The sequence below is a fragment of the Rhinoraja longicauda genome, chromosome 16 (assembly GCF_053455715.1).
Source record: "Rhinoraja longicauda isolate Sanriku21f chromosome 16, sRhiLon1.1, whole genome shotgun sequence".
NCBI lineage: Eukaryota > Metazoa > Chordata > Chondrichthyes > Rajiformes > Arhynchobatidae > Rhinoraja > Rhinoraja longicauda.
In genome coordinates this window covers 46,060,002-46,074,787 of record NC_135968.1, presented here as the reverse complement: position 1 = coordinate 46,074,787, position 14,786 = coordinate 46,060,002, and the positions used below count along the sequence as shown (strand labels likewise).

The following is a 14,786-nucleotide window of genomic DNA, read 5'->3' as shown; positions in this document are numbered from 1 at the left end:
GTGCAGCGGTAGAGTTGTTGCCTTACAGCGAATGCAGCGCCGGAGACCCGGGTTCCATCCCGACTACGGGTACTGTCTGTACGGAGTTTGTACGTTCTCTCCGTGACCTGCGTGGGTTTTCTCCGAGATCTTCCGTTTCCTCCCACACTACAAAGACGTACAGGTTTGTAGGTTAATTGGCTTGGTAAATGTAAAAATTGTCCCTAGTGGGTGTAGGATAGTGGTGGGCCGAAGGGCCTGTTTCCGTGCTGTATCTCTAAACTAAACCCTCCCTCATTCCCCCTCCCACTCCCCCTTCTTCAAGGGTTTTGCACCCATTTCTCCCCTTCCCTTCCATCTCTATTTCTTCCTCTAGCTTCATGATTCGTACCTCTTCAATCCTTTTATCTCACGCCTTCTGTCTTTTTTATCTCTGGCCTTTGTCCTACCATCTGCCGAACAAAGACTCCCTCACCCGTATCTACATATTGCATGCCAGGTTGTGTCCTGCTCCTCTTTACCAGCTTGCTTTCCTCCCCCTCCGCAATCCATCTGAAGAAGGGTCCCCACCCGAAATGTCGCCTATCCCTGTTCCCCAGAGAGATGCTGCCTGGCCTGGAGTTACCCCAGCACTTTGTCATATTTTGTAAACCCATATGACCCAGATTTTTGTTTCTAAACTCCATCTGATCTTAACTACGCCATTATTTCACCCTTTTTACATCTTATAGAGACGTACAAAATTATAAAAGGACTAGACAAGCTAGATGCAGGAAAAATGTTCCCAATGTTGAGGGAGTCCAGAACCAGGGGCCACAGTCTAAGAATAAAGGGGACGCAATTTAAAAACTGAGATGAGAAAAAACTTTTTCACCCAGAGAGTTGTGAATTTGTGGAATTCTCTGCCACAGAGGGCAGTGGAGGCCAATTCACTGGATGAATTTAAAAGAGAGTTAGATAGAGCTCTAGGGGCTGGCGGAATCAAGGGATATGGGGAGAAGGCAGGCACGGGTTACTGATTGTGGATGATCAGCCATGATCACAAAGAATGGCGGTGCTGGCTCGAAGGGCCAAATGGCCTCCTTCTGCACCTGTTTTCTATGTTTCTATGTCTCCCATTCCTTCTCTCCAAAATGCTGCCCGCCCCGCTGAGTTACTCCAGCATGTTGCGTTTATCTTCGATGTAAACCAGCATCTGCAGTTCCTTCCTACACACTAAACAGATACATAGCTTTCTATCCGTGGTTCTTGTTCAGAGAGAGATTACGTGCGTGAGCGGCAAAGCTGTGTCCTGATCCTTCCCAACAGATACTTCTTCCAACGATCCAGTTTACTTGTGGCACTGCCATGTGGCTTGATTTGTCAGTGATCACTTACTAGCTCAACGTTGATTACAAAATCTCTGCGTATACTTTCATGGACAAAGCATTCATTGACAGGTTTGCTCTTGTGAATGCTCTGTCTCACTCAATTATGATGGAGCTGTACTGGAGACTTCCTGATGTGGCACTTTGGAATGATGTGAAGGGATTATTCAGTTTGCCATCAAAATTCCTCTTTTATAATTTTGGTTCTTCTCAAAAAATTGTGGAAGAATGGAGATAGTTATCTGCTGACTGCCTGTTTAGGTGCGCGTTGATGAGTGCAAGAATGTCTTTACATTAGTTCCTTGCTCGTTGTCATGACGATCATTTTGTTGAACCACTTTGTCTGCAACTGAGCTTTCAATGTCACAATAAATTGTTCAACTGTGACCCAAACAGGGTGGTTAAGAATGTGAAAGCCATGAAAGAATTGTGTTTATTTATTTCCAGGTTAGAAAAGAAACGCTATATTTGAGAGAATTTGAAGAAGGATTAGTGTGTCAGTACAAGTTTTACTTGGAAAATCTGGAACAGACTGTGAAAGGTACTTGGGTTACATACAATATATTGTGGTATAATATATTATAATATACAGCCCTGTACATTTAAGTAATTTATTCAAGTTTATTGATGATAACTTGGATCAAGGTTTCTCTCCAGGGAATATTTCATGGTCCATACTTAATCAACGTTAATGCATATTGCAAATTTCCCCGGTGTGGGACAAATAAAGGAATATATTATTATTATATCAATTAAAAATGTTACATTTAACAATTTTTTTGTGACGAATCAACTTCTCATTTAATAAAACTAATAACTAAAAGGTATACACTCCAATTACTCCAGTATTACCTGAATGGTGACCGATTGGGAGAAGGGGAGATGCAACGTGACGTGGGTGTCATGGTGCACCAGTCATTGAAAGCAAGCATGCAGGTGAAGCAGGCAGTGAAGAAAGCGAATGGTATGTTGGCATTCATAGCAAGAGGATTTGAGTTTAGGAGCAGGGAGGTTCTGCTGCAGTTGTACAGGGCCTTAGTGAGACCGCACCTGGAGTATTGTGTGCAGTTTTGGTCTCCTAACCTGAGGAAAGACGTTCTTGCCTTAGAGGGAGTACAGAGAAGGTTCACCAGATTGATCCCTGGGATGGCGGGACTTTCATATGAGGAAAGACTGGATAGACTGGGCTTGTACTCGCTGGAATTTAGAAGACTGAGGGGGGATCTTATAGAAACATATAAAATTCTTAAGGGGTTGGAGAGGCTAGATGCGGGAAGATTGTTCCCGATGTTGGGGGAGTCCAGAACCAGGGGTCACAGCTTAAGGATAAGGGGGAAGTCTTTTAGGACCGAGATGAGAAAACATTTCTTCACACAGAGTGGTGAGTCTGTGGAATTCTCTGCCACAGAAGGTAGTTGAGGCCAGTTCATTGGCTATATTTAAGACGGAGTTAGATGTGGCCCTTTTTGCTAAAGGGATCAGGGGGTATGGAGAGAAGGCAGGTACAGGCTACTGAGCTGGATGATCAGCCATGATCATATTGAATGGCGGTGCAGGCTCGAAGGGCCGAATGGCCTACTCCTGCACCTATTTTCTATGTTTCTATTAAAATTCAGATAATTTGAAAATCTATTAAAAAAAACCTTCTAGAGGTGCCAGTATGCCACAATGGCACAAAACGTCACAAAATACAGCTCATAATGTATGAAATGAAATATTTCTCTAACGTGTAGCAGAGAATAAGTGCAGTAAGTTGGATCTAAGTAGACTAAATTTGTTTAGTTATTATATTAATGATAATTGCTTTACTTGTTATTTTACTGAGATAAATATGTTTTTTTACGAGTCATCATGAAATACAGCAATGAGCCAAAACATTATGACCACCGACAGGCGAAGTGAACAACATTGATTATCTTGTTACAATGGCACCTGTCAAGGGGTGGGATATATTAGGCAGCAAATGAACAGTTAGTTATTGAAGTTGATGTGTTGGATGCAGGAGAAATGGGAAGGAGTAAAGACCTGAGCAACTTTGGCAAGGGCCAAATTGTTATGGCCAGACAACCCATTAAAAATTCCAACATCTTTTTCCCTCTTAAAATCACTAAAGGGTTTTCTGGAAAAATGGTGGGTGGAAGATAGTTTTATACAAGTTCCTGCATGAGGGTGATTATTTCAAGTCATTATTTGATCCAAGGTCGAGCACTGCAGAGCAGACTCTGGGAAAGTTGTATTTTCTGTATGACGAAGCTCAGCTGATCATCATAGGACACTGAAGAAATCAGATTTAGAAATAATACAAGAATAAATAGTCATTTGGAGTTATTGCGGTAGAAGTGGAATCAAACGGTTTGAACATCTAGATATTTATTGGTTGGAAACTTGGGATAGAAACATAGAAACTAGGTGCAGGAGGAGGCCATTTGGCCCTTCGAGACAGCACCGCCATTGATTGTGATCTTAGCTGATCATCCACAATCAGTAACCCGTGCCTGCCTTCTCCCCATATCCCTTGATTCCTCTAGCCCCAAGAGCTCTATCTAACTCTCTTTTAAATTCATCCAGTGAATTGGCCTCCACTGCCCTCTGTGGCAGAGAATTCCACAAATTCACAACTCTTTGGGTGAAAAAGTTTCTTCTCACCTCAGTTTTACATGGCCTCCCCTTTATTCTTAGACTGTGGCACCTGGTTCTAGAATTCTTAGACTGTGGCCCCTGGTTCTGGATAAATTGGGTTTTGAAGCAATGTACAATATCGCTCAGGGTGAGGAGTTGTGAAGTGGGATAGAGTTGGAAGAAATGAACATTCTTAATGATGGAAGGAAATTCGGGCCAGGCATTCCAACAAGGAGGCTGCCATTGGTGATTTGAACCAGACGTCTGCCTTTGCTGTTGGTTGGGTGAACCCCTGCCTACAGAGGTTTAAAAGGAGCAAAATGCGTCCAGGATATAATTGGGATGTTAGCATACTGGAAATGTAGAATGTACGGGTGGTCAAAGTGGCGCAGCGGTAGAGTTGCTGCCTTACAGCGAATGCAGCGCCGGAGACCCGGGTTCCATCCCGACTACGGGTGCTGTCTGTACGGAGTTTGTACGTTCTCCCCGTGACCTGTGTGGGTTTTCTTCGAGAATCTTCGGTTTCATCCCACACTCCAAAGACGTACAGGTTTGTAGGTTAATTGGCTTGGTAAATGTAAAAATTGTTCCTAGTGGTTTGTCCCTCCTCGGACCACTGTCGGTAGGTACTCACCACTGCTGACCGGGAGCACCTCACAAGCCTTGCTGTTTCAGAGATGCTCTGACCCAATCGTCTGGCTATAACAATTTGGCCCTTGTCAAAGTCGCTCAGGTCTTTACTCCTGCCCATTTCTCCTGCATCCAACACATCAACTTCAAGAACTGACTGTTCACTTGCTGCCTAATATATCCCACCCCTTGACATTGTCAAGGTAACAAGGCCATTGTAACAAGGTAATCAATGTTATTCACTTTACCTGTCAGTGGTCATAATGTTTTGGCTGATGTTTATCTTCTTTATGGTTGAATGCCTGCTAATGAGTGTAGGTTCAAAGCCTCAGCTGTGTGTGATGTTCTGTGGATTTGGTGAATGGCTTCTGCATCAATTCCTATCAATTAGATCTCAAGCAGCCAAATCAAAGGCCTTTGTTTAAATACTGCCCTTTTGTGAATGAGTTGGAATGTTCAAATTTCTACAGGAGAACAATGACATTTTGTTTAACCATCGCTGTGAACAGTGTGTGTACTATGTAACTTTGTTGCCTTGGAAAATAGATTTATGAAGAGTGGCATTAATAAAGGAAGCAAGCTGAATTTACTTTTTTGGACCTGTTCCCATCTTTGAAATTAAAGACATTCCTCTTTCTTGAACAGACTGGAAGCAGATGAAGAAAAAGAAGAGTAATGTTGTTTCGTTAAAAGCATACGGAGGCCTTGCAGAAGTGGCTATCAAATGCATTTGTGAATTGCTGGTGGCTTTACCACATTTTAACTTCCATAACAACGTAGCTGTCTTGGTTGTGCCACTTATGAATGATACGTCAAGGAAGGTAAAACTTGCCATAGATGTGTATTCCTGTACCTAGATAGGTCTTGGAAGGCAATCTACCCTTGTTGAGAATACCCCTTATTTAAAATGGTTTAACATTTTATGAGCCAAAGCATTATGATCTGATGAGCCAAAACATTATGACCACCTGCCTAATATGCTGTTGGTCCTCCGTGTGCAGCCCCATACGCAGCAGGGTGTGATGCACTGTGTATTGTGACACATTCCTCCCGTGACCACCATTAACATTTTCTGTGACTTGTGCCACAGTAGACCTGTCGGTTCGGACCAGACGGGTTAGCCTTCGTTGCCCTCGCGCATCAATGAGCCTTGGGCGCCCAACACCCTGTCGCCGGTTTGTGGTTTGTCCCTCCTCGGACCACTGTCGGTAGGTACTCACCACTGCTGACCGGGAGCACCCCACAAGCCTTGCCGTTTCAGAGATGCTCTGACCCAGTCGTCGGACCATAACAATTTGGCCCTTGTCAAAGTCGCTCAGGTCTTTACTCCTGCCCATTTCTCCTGCATCCAACACATCAACTTCAAGAACTGACTGTTTACTTGCTGCCTAATATATCCCACCCCTTGACAGGTGCCATTGTAACAAGATAATCAATGTTATTCACTTCGCCTGTCAGAGGTCATAATGTTTTGGCTGATTGGTGTATGTAAACACCATCACAGTGGCGCTGTTTCTGCATCTGCTTCCTCACAGTGCACGAGATTTGGGTACTATCCTGACCTTGATTGCTCCAGTACCCTCCGACATCCCAAAGTTTGTTTGTAGGTTGATTAACTTCTGTAAATTGTCCGTATAAAGTGTATAGGGACTGGATGTGAAAGTGCGATAGCATAGAACTCGTGAGAACGGATGATCAATTGTTATTCTCGGGTGTGCTGAAGGGCCTATTTCCATGCTGTATCTTTCAATCAATCAAAGTGCTAAAAGCAAACAACTGAAAGAACTCAACAGGTCAGGCAGCATCTGTGGAGGGAATGGACACACAACATTTCAGGTCGAGACCCTTCAGACATTTTTTTTTAACGATACGAGTTTTTCTAACGATAAGTTTATTCAACGATGGAAGGAATTTGGTTCAGCTATTTGTTTTTTGCTTAAGATTCCAGCATCTGCTTTCCCTTGCGTTTCCTTCTTCATTATGTCCACGTTTTTAAATGCTTCACCAATACGGGAATATTTTCCAAATATCGACGCTGATCTGTATTAATTATGTTGCTTGAGGGATAAATAGGGACCAGGGAAAAGACCCTGTCCACTGGCTCATGAGAACAAGAATGGGTGCATCCACCTTTTAACACATCATTCCACAGATGGTGCCTCCAGTGGTGGTGCACCAGAACATCAGCCTAGAATTTGGACATACACATCTGGAGTGAAATTGAGCTTGCATCTGTAGAATTGAGAGGCTAGGTTACTAAAACTAATCAGGGTAAGGAGGAAGTGTCTCCACATGTTGGTAACTAAAGGTATTGTTCTGAGACCAACAACCAAACATCAGGGTAATTAGATAATCTTAAAGCTGAAAACACACTGCTGGAGGGATTCAGTGGGTCAAGCAGTATCCGTGGAGGGAAATGGACAAATGTGTTGTGAGATATTTCGGCAGTGGCATGTAGATAGAAACAAAGCACAGGTTTTCAGACAAGTCTTTTGCCGGAGTGGGTCTTCTTTATTTTTCAAAAGTACACTGCCCATACTCATATTGAATGAATGAATATGTTTATTGGCCAAGTATGTACACAAACAAGGAATGTGAGACTGATAAAATAATGAATATATGACGTGACACAAATTGCACCATTCTGGTACTCTAAGAACTGAAGGTTCATTCATTGTAATTAATTTATCAGCCAAGTATGTAAACATACAAGGAATTTGTGTGGGCGGCACGGTAGCGCAGCGGTAGAGTTGCTGCTTTACAGCGAATGCAGCGCCGGAGACTCAGGTTCGATCCTGACTACGGGTGCTGCACTGTAAGGAGTTTGTACGTTCACCCCGTGACCTGCGTGGGTTTTCTCCGAGATCTTCTGTTTCCTCCCACACTCTAAAGACGTACAGGTATGTAGGTTAATTGGCTGGGTAAATGTAAAAATTGTCCCTAGTGGGTGTAGGATAGTGTTAATGTACGGGGATCGCTGGGCGGCACGGACTTGGAGGGCCGAAAAGGCCTGTTTCCGGCTGTATATATATGATATGATATGATATGAATTTGATTTGCCAACAGTCATACAAAAAAGCAACAAGAACATAACCACATAAAAATTAAACATAGACTTAAACAGCCACCACAGCAGCATTTGCGAATCCCCAGGGCACACTGCATAAGCGGAGACCCATCAGTTCAATGTCCGGGCCACACACACGCTCCTTCACCGTGATGTGACCAGAGTTGTACCGACCGCTGTCACTCTCTCTGCAGTCCCTGTCCGCCCGAACAGTCAGAACGCCGTCCACACTTGCACTAGACTCCGGGATGTCCTCATGGAGCCATGTCCCCACAAACACCGAGATCACTGCACTCACGGCACTCCCTCCGAGTCCCCACCAGCACAGGCAGCACGGCCATCTTGTTTTTCAGCGACCTCACATTCTCCACTGTGATGGAAGGTGATAACATACCACCTTTTCTCCTGCGGTAGGGGCAAATGAAACCTGCGCAATTGGGGTGATTGAAGCTCCCGTGATCAGGGCGATCGAAGCTCCCGCTGTCGGGGTGATTGAAGCTCCCGCGGTGGGGGTGATCGAAGCTCCCGCTGTCGGGGTGATCGAAGCTCCCGCTGTCGGGGTGATCGAAGCTCCCGCTGTCGGGGTGATTGAAGCTCCCGCGGTCGGGGTGATTGAAGCTCCCGTGGTGGGGGTGATTGAAGCTCCCGTGGTGGGGGTGATTGAAGCTCCCGTGGTGGGGGTGATTGAAGCTCCCGCGGTCGGGGTGATTGAAGCTCCCGCTGTCGGGGTGATTGAAGCTCCCGCGGTGGGGGCGATTGAAGCTCCCGCGGTCGGGGCGATTGAAGCTCCCGCGGTCGGGGCGGTCGAAGCTCCCGCGGTCGGGGCGGTCGAAGCTCCCGCGGTCGGGGCGATTGAAGCTCCTGCGGTCGGGGCGGTTGAAGCTCCCGCGGTCGGGGCGATTGAAGCTCCCGCGGTCGGGGCGATTGAAGCTCCCGCGGTCGGGGCGGTCGAAGCTCCCGTGGTTGGAGCTCCCGCAGTCGATCCCTAACAAAGGGACCGCCACCTCCACAATGTTAAAGCCGCAGTGCAGACGGAGATACGATGAAGAAGTCGCATCTCCGTCGAGGAAAGCGATAAAAACAGTTTCCCCCAACCCCCACCCCCACATAATACAAAAACTAAAGATACACTAAAAACATGCAAGTAAACACAGACCAAAACAGCAAGAGAAGCAACAGCTGTTGGTGAGGCTGCCATGTACGGCGCCACCCGGTGGATATATTAAAGGCACCATTATATACACTACAGGTGTCGGCCATCTGCAGTCTCTTGTGTCTCGAGGAAATAACATTCAACTGGAAATACTGTTGGGAATTGAATCCTTGTTTGTTTCTAAAAGTGGATCCATATTTGAAATGGGTTTTTTTCAAGAACATAGGAAAAGGAACCAAATAGCCATTGCAGAATGATGGGACGAATAATCTGATTGTGTTGTAAAGTTATGTGAATCTGTTGAGCTTTTTTTAATGACACTTTGTTTTTTTTGCTCATGTTTAATACCTTTATCTCTCCAGATTTCATCAATGTGTTGTGAAGCTGTGGAAAATCTTTTTAAGCACGACAAAATCGGCCAAGCTTCACTTTGTTTGGTCAAAATAATTTCTGGTCTTGTTAAAAGCAGAAGCTACCAGCTCAGACCTGAGGTAAATTTTGTTAAGTTCAGTAATTATTTTGGTTATTTTGTGAAATGTTCCCAATGTTAGGGGAGTTCAGAACCAGGGGCCACAGTCTAAGAATAAAGGGGAGGCCATTTAAAACTGAGGTGAGAAAAAACTTTTTCACCCAGAGAGTTGTGAATTTGTGGAATTCTCTGCCACAGAGGGCAGTGGAGGCCAATTCACTGGATGGATTTAAAAGAGAATTAGATAGAGCTCTAGGGGCTAGCGGGATCAAGGGATATGGGGAGAAGGCAGGCACGGGGTACTGATTGTGGATGATCAGCCATGATCACAATGACTGGCGGTGCTGGCTCGAAGGGCCAAATGGCCGCCTCCTGCACCTATTTTCTATGTTTCTATGTTTCTAAAATATTTGTTTTTTCTTCATGTGGTACAAAAAATAAGATTCGAAGGAACTATATTCAATTTAAATCTGTTTTCATTTAACTATTTTATTGTTTCTGTAAACTACAGTTTAAAACCATCACAGTTTTAATTTAGAAATTAGATTCTCATTTGTTTTGGCCTGTGCTTGTTCAATTCTGGTTTAGTCAAACTCATTGGTTGAAGTCAATGGATATTTTTAAGGCAGAGATAGATGGATTCCTGATCAGTGCGGGTATCAGGGGTTATGGGGAGAAGGCAGAAGAATCGGGTTGAGAGGGAGAAATGGATCAGCCATGATTGAATGGCGGAGTAGACTTGATGGGCCGAATGGCCTAGTTCTGCTATCACATGAATTTATGAAATAGAACCCTTGTAGTCTAAATTAACTAATCTCTATGTAGGGGGAATTGACAAGCATGTTTAAAGTTTGTGTTTTGGTAACTTGATATTAGGCACTGTTTGTAAACATTATTATGTTTTGACATAGTTCTCTCGTGTTCCTGTGACATAAATAGCTCTTTATCGTTCAACTGTTCTGTCTGATCATAACTAAGTTGTGAATTTACAGATGTGGAATAAGTCAAACATGTTCCTGAATAGTCATTTGTTGAAACCCACTTGTAAGAGCATATGTTCGGCAAGTTGGATCCTCAACTTTATTATGAATCCTGCTAGTTACAGAATTACGTTGGAATGTCATTGTAGAACATTGCCAGTTTTTCAAAAGCTTGATTCAAACAATGGCTGGGATGTTGTGTTCTGTACATAAATAATCCTGAACCCAGGAGAAAAAAAAATTGCCTGTCCTGTTTCCATCTTTGCAAACGTGATGACTGGCACTCAAAATGAATTGATAAAACTCATGTGTGTTTTCGTGCTTATGTGTATGAGTGTGAGCATGTGCATGTGTGTAAGTGCATATATTTGTGTGTAAGTGTGACATTGGGCCTTGTAAACATGTCCTGTGTAGGAAGGAACTGCAGATGCTGGTTTACACCGAAGATAGACACAAAATACTGGAGTAATTCAGCGGGACAGGCAGCATCTCTGGAGAGAAGGAATGGGTGACGTTTCGGGTCGAGACCCTTATTCAGACTGAACATGTCATTCGACCCACCTTGTTCAGTATTCCCCTCTGTGTGAAGCTCCATTCATTTGGATGGTTGCTTTGGTGGCTCTCTCTGCAGTAAAATGGGATAAATGGCTTGTATTCTAAGGGGTTATTTTTCTGAATAAATTATTATTTAATTTGAGACACAATGGTCTTTAAGATTTTCAATCGGGTGTGCTCTAAGATACATTTATTATTTTGCCATCAGGTGCTGAAAACATTCCTTGCTTTGCGGATTAAGGAAGTGGAGGTTAAAAAGGATTCCGAGGATATTGCCCCTAAAAAAAGATTTCTAACTTGTAAAGAGAAGAAGAAAAATCTATCTCGGATGCAGAGAAAGGTAATGTCTCCCTTGCCTAATTCTCGCTGCATCGACAGACAGAAGTGAGGGAAAAACCCTTGCTCTGTTAAAATAATGTTTGCTAATGTGTGAATACCTCAGTTTGATTTAAAGCATTTGTTTTCCAGTGGAAAAAAGCAGGGGAGAAACTTGAAAAAGAACTTCTAGAAACAGAAGCTGCAGAAAGTAAAGACAAAAAATTAAAATTGGTATGTGGTTTCTGAATTTCAATCCTTGGTGCAGCATGCTTAAAATGTCTGATTTATTTAGGGGGGGGGTTTCAGTTCAGTATTAGTTTATTGTCACGTGTACCGTGGTACAGTGAAAAGCTTTTGTGTTGCGTGCTATCCAGTCAGCGGAAAGACAATACATGATTACAATTTAGTGTGTAGATACATGATAAGGGAATAACTTTTAGTGCAAGGTAAAGCCAGCAAAGTCCGATCAAGGATTTATTCATTGTTACCATAATTTCCAATCCCAACAAGGTCCGAACAAGAGATGTATCACAGATTGAAAAGATACTGGAAGAAAGTTGTCACAATTGGAGTTCTATTGGCCACAAGTCAGCCATTGAGACTAGGGGTTGGGAAGAAGGATGCTGAAACAATTAAATAAATGACGACACTAAAGTTGAAGTATTTGTGTTGGAACTGCGAAGAGAATATGTGAAAGAAAAAAAAAAGAAACATTAAAAGTGCACTCTGAAAAAGAAATTCTTGGCAGAGAGAATATATGCTAAATGTCATACATCTTTAGAACTTTTCTTTTATGTGCTGAGCGATCACCAATCTATATTGGCTGGCCTGATGACAATCTGCAAATATGTCATAGTTTATGTAGCCTATCATCATTGACATAACCACTTCAGTGTGTGTTGTTGGCACGGCATTTTGCCTGTTGCATGGAGCATGCACCTTTTTTCCAAATGTTTAATCAAAACATAACGGCACTAATTTATAAGATTGCTTTCTTTGTTGTCTGGTGTCCCCTTGCCAGATGTAAAAAATGTTTATGTGCGTGTGTATGTTACCATAAATTAGTAGCATATCTCAACGATTAGTCATCTACTAAATGTAGTCTTTATTGTTAGCGTTGTTTATTTGAGCCGTTAATGTGGTTATCTTTGGTGACTTATAAACTGTTGAATTCCTACATGTCACTTTGTAATGTCCAAAATAAAGACGAGCAGGTGTGCAGAACACATAAAGAGGCTGTAAAAGAACGGATAGATTAAAAGGCGTAGGAAAGAAAACTGCAGATGCTGCTTTAAATCGAAGGTAGACACAAGACACAAGATGCTGGAGTAACTCAGCGGGGCAGGCAGCATCTCTGGAGAGAAGGAATGGGTGATGTTTCGGGTCGAGACCCTTCTTCAGACTGATGTCAGGGGAGAGGGCAGGACAAAGATAGAATGTAGTCGGAGACAGGATGTCTAGTGGGAGAACTGGGAAGGGGGAAGGGAAAGAGAGGGAAAGCAGGGACTATCTGAAGTAAGAGAAGTTAATGTTGATCCATTAGTTGGCATCATGTTCTTCAAGAAGGGTCTCGACCCGAAACGTCGCCCATTCCTTCTCTCCCGAGATGCTGCCTGACCTGCTGAGTTACTCCAGCATTTTGTGAATAAATAGCTTCGATTTGTACCAGCATCTGCAGTTATTTTCTTATATAAACATGTAGGCAAAGATCAGGCGAATGGATCGTAGAATCATACGGAATAGGAACTGGGCCTTTGACGCATCACGTCCACACTGACGTTTTTGCCCACCTGTACTAACGATCAGGAAGAAAGTCAAATTGTCCATTTTGGCATGAATATTTAAAAGTCACATTATTTAAATAATGAAAGATTGTAGAGTGTTGGCATGCAGAGGTTTCAGGGTGTCCACATGTATGACTGGCAAAAGGCAAGTATATCGACACAGCAACAATCAGGAAAGCTTTTGCAAAAGGAATTGAATATAAAAGTTGTGAGGATTTACTTCATTTATATGCAGTGTTGCTGGAATCTTAGCTGAATACGTTGTACAGCGCTGTTTAAGGAAGGATGTAAGGGTAATGAAAGCAGTTCAGAGGAGGTTTGTTGGATGGATGTGTAGGAAGGAACTGCAGATGCTGGTTTACACCAAAGATAGCCAGAAAAAGCTGGAGTAACTCAGTGGGTCAGACAGCATCTCTGGAGAAAAGGAATAGGTGACGTCTGAAAAAGGGTGTCGACCCAAAACGTCACCTATTCCTTTTCTCCAGAGATGCTGTCTGACCCACTGAGTTACTCCAGCTTTTTGTGTCTATCTTTTGTTGGATTGATACCTGGAATGGATGGGTTATCTTGCAAGGAAAGATTGTATGCTTCTATCTTTACGATTTTTGATGAGTGAGATGTGGCCTAATTGAAACACAAATAAGATTCTGAAGGGTCTTGATAGGCTAGAGATGTAGACAATGTGGGACAATCTAGAACGAGATAGGCAATACTTAAAATTAAAGGGGTACCCATTTATCACTCGAATGAGCCAAGATTATTTGAGGCTGATGCATGTGGAGCTCCTTTCCTTGAAGGTGGATGGATGCAGGGTCTTTGCATGTTTGTAAAACAGAGAGAAATTATTCATAAGCAGGAATAATAATAATAATAATAATAATAAGCATTTATTTTATATAGCGCCTTATCAGGTGCTCAAAGCGCTTTACAAAAACAATCAACATAAAAACAAACAGACAAACTATCCTAACGGAAAAGCGGCGAATAAACAACGCCAGCGTCCTCTCACGTCAGGGTCCGGCAGTAGACAACAAAAAGCACAGGACACACAGATACAATTTTTACACAAACAGCCATCACAGTGATTGCTCTAGGCATACCCTCACTGTGATGGAAGGCAAAGAAAAGTCTTATCTCCTCCTCATTCTTCTCCCGTGGTGCCACGAGGTGATCAAGGCTCCCAACATTTTGAAGCCCCCACCGGGCGATGGAAAGTCCCATGGCCGAGCCGAGCAGGCCGATGAAAGTCCTGAGCCCCCACTGGGCGATGGAAAGTCCCAGGGCCGAGCCGAGCAGGCCGATGAAAGTCCTGAGCCCCCACCGGGCGATGGAAAGTCCCAGGGCCGGGCCACGCAGGGCGATGAAAGTCCTGAGCCCCCACTGGGCGATGGAAAGTCCCAGGGCCGAGCCGAGCAGGCCGATGAAAGTCCTGAGCCCCCACCGGGCGATGGAAAGTCCCAGGGCCGGGCCACGCAGGGCGATGAAAGTCCTGAGCCCCCACCGGGCGATGGAAAGTGCTGCAGCCGGGCCACGCAGGGCGATGAAGGGCCTGCGGGCGGGTCGATCGTACCTCGCGCTTCGGGGCGGTCGAAGCTACTACGGCTGGAGCTCCCAAAAGCCGGTCGCCAGCCAGGGACCTGCGAACTCCCGATGTTGCGGTCTGCAGGGCCCACGGCCGAAGCCTCCGAGATGGTAAGTCCAGGCCCTGTGACCGGAGTCTTCAAGGTCGATCCCAGCTGGAGGCCGCCGATTCCACGATGTTAGGCCGTAGCGCGAACGGAGATACGACACGGTAAAGGTCGCATCTCCGTTGAGGAAGAGATTAGAAAAAAGGTTTCCCCCAACCCCCCCACCACCCCCCCACA

General features: G+C 44.2%; 1 protein-coding gene across 1 annotated transcript in view; it reads left to right on the top strand.

The window, feature by feature from the left end:
• Positions 1 to 14,786, top strand: part of noc3l (NOC3-like DNA replication regulator) — a 72,336-nt gene that overhangs the window by 34,927 nt on the left and 22,623 nt on the right. The window contains exons 8-12 of the mRNA XM_078412890.1: positions 1,794 to 1,887; positions 5,241 to 5,416; positions 9,178 to 9,306; positions 11,028 to 11,159; positions 11,288 to 11,368. Of these exons, the coding sequence (XP_078269016.1) occupies positions 1,794 to 1,887; positions 5,241 to 5,416; positions 9,178 to 9,306; positions 11,028 to 11,159; positions 11,288 to 11,368 (612 nt within the window). The remainder of the gene's footprint in view (positions 1 to 1,793; positions 1,888 to 5,240; positions 5,417 to 9,177; positions 9,307 to 11,027; positions 11,160 to 11,287; positions 11,369 to 14,786) is intronic.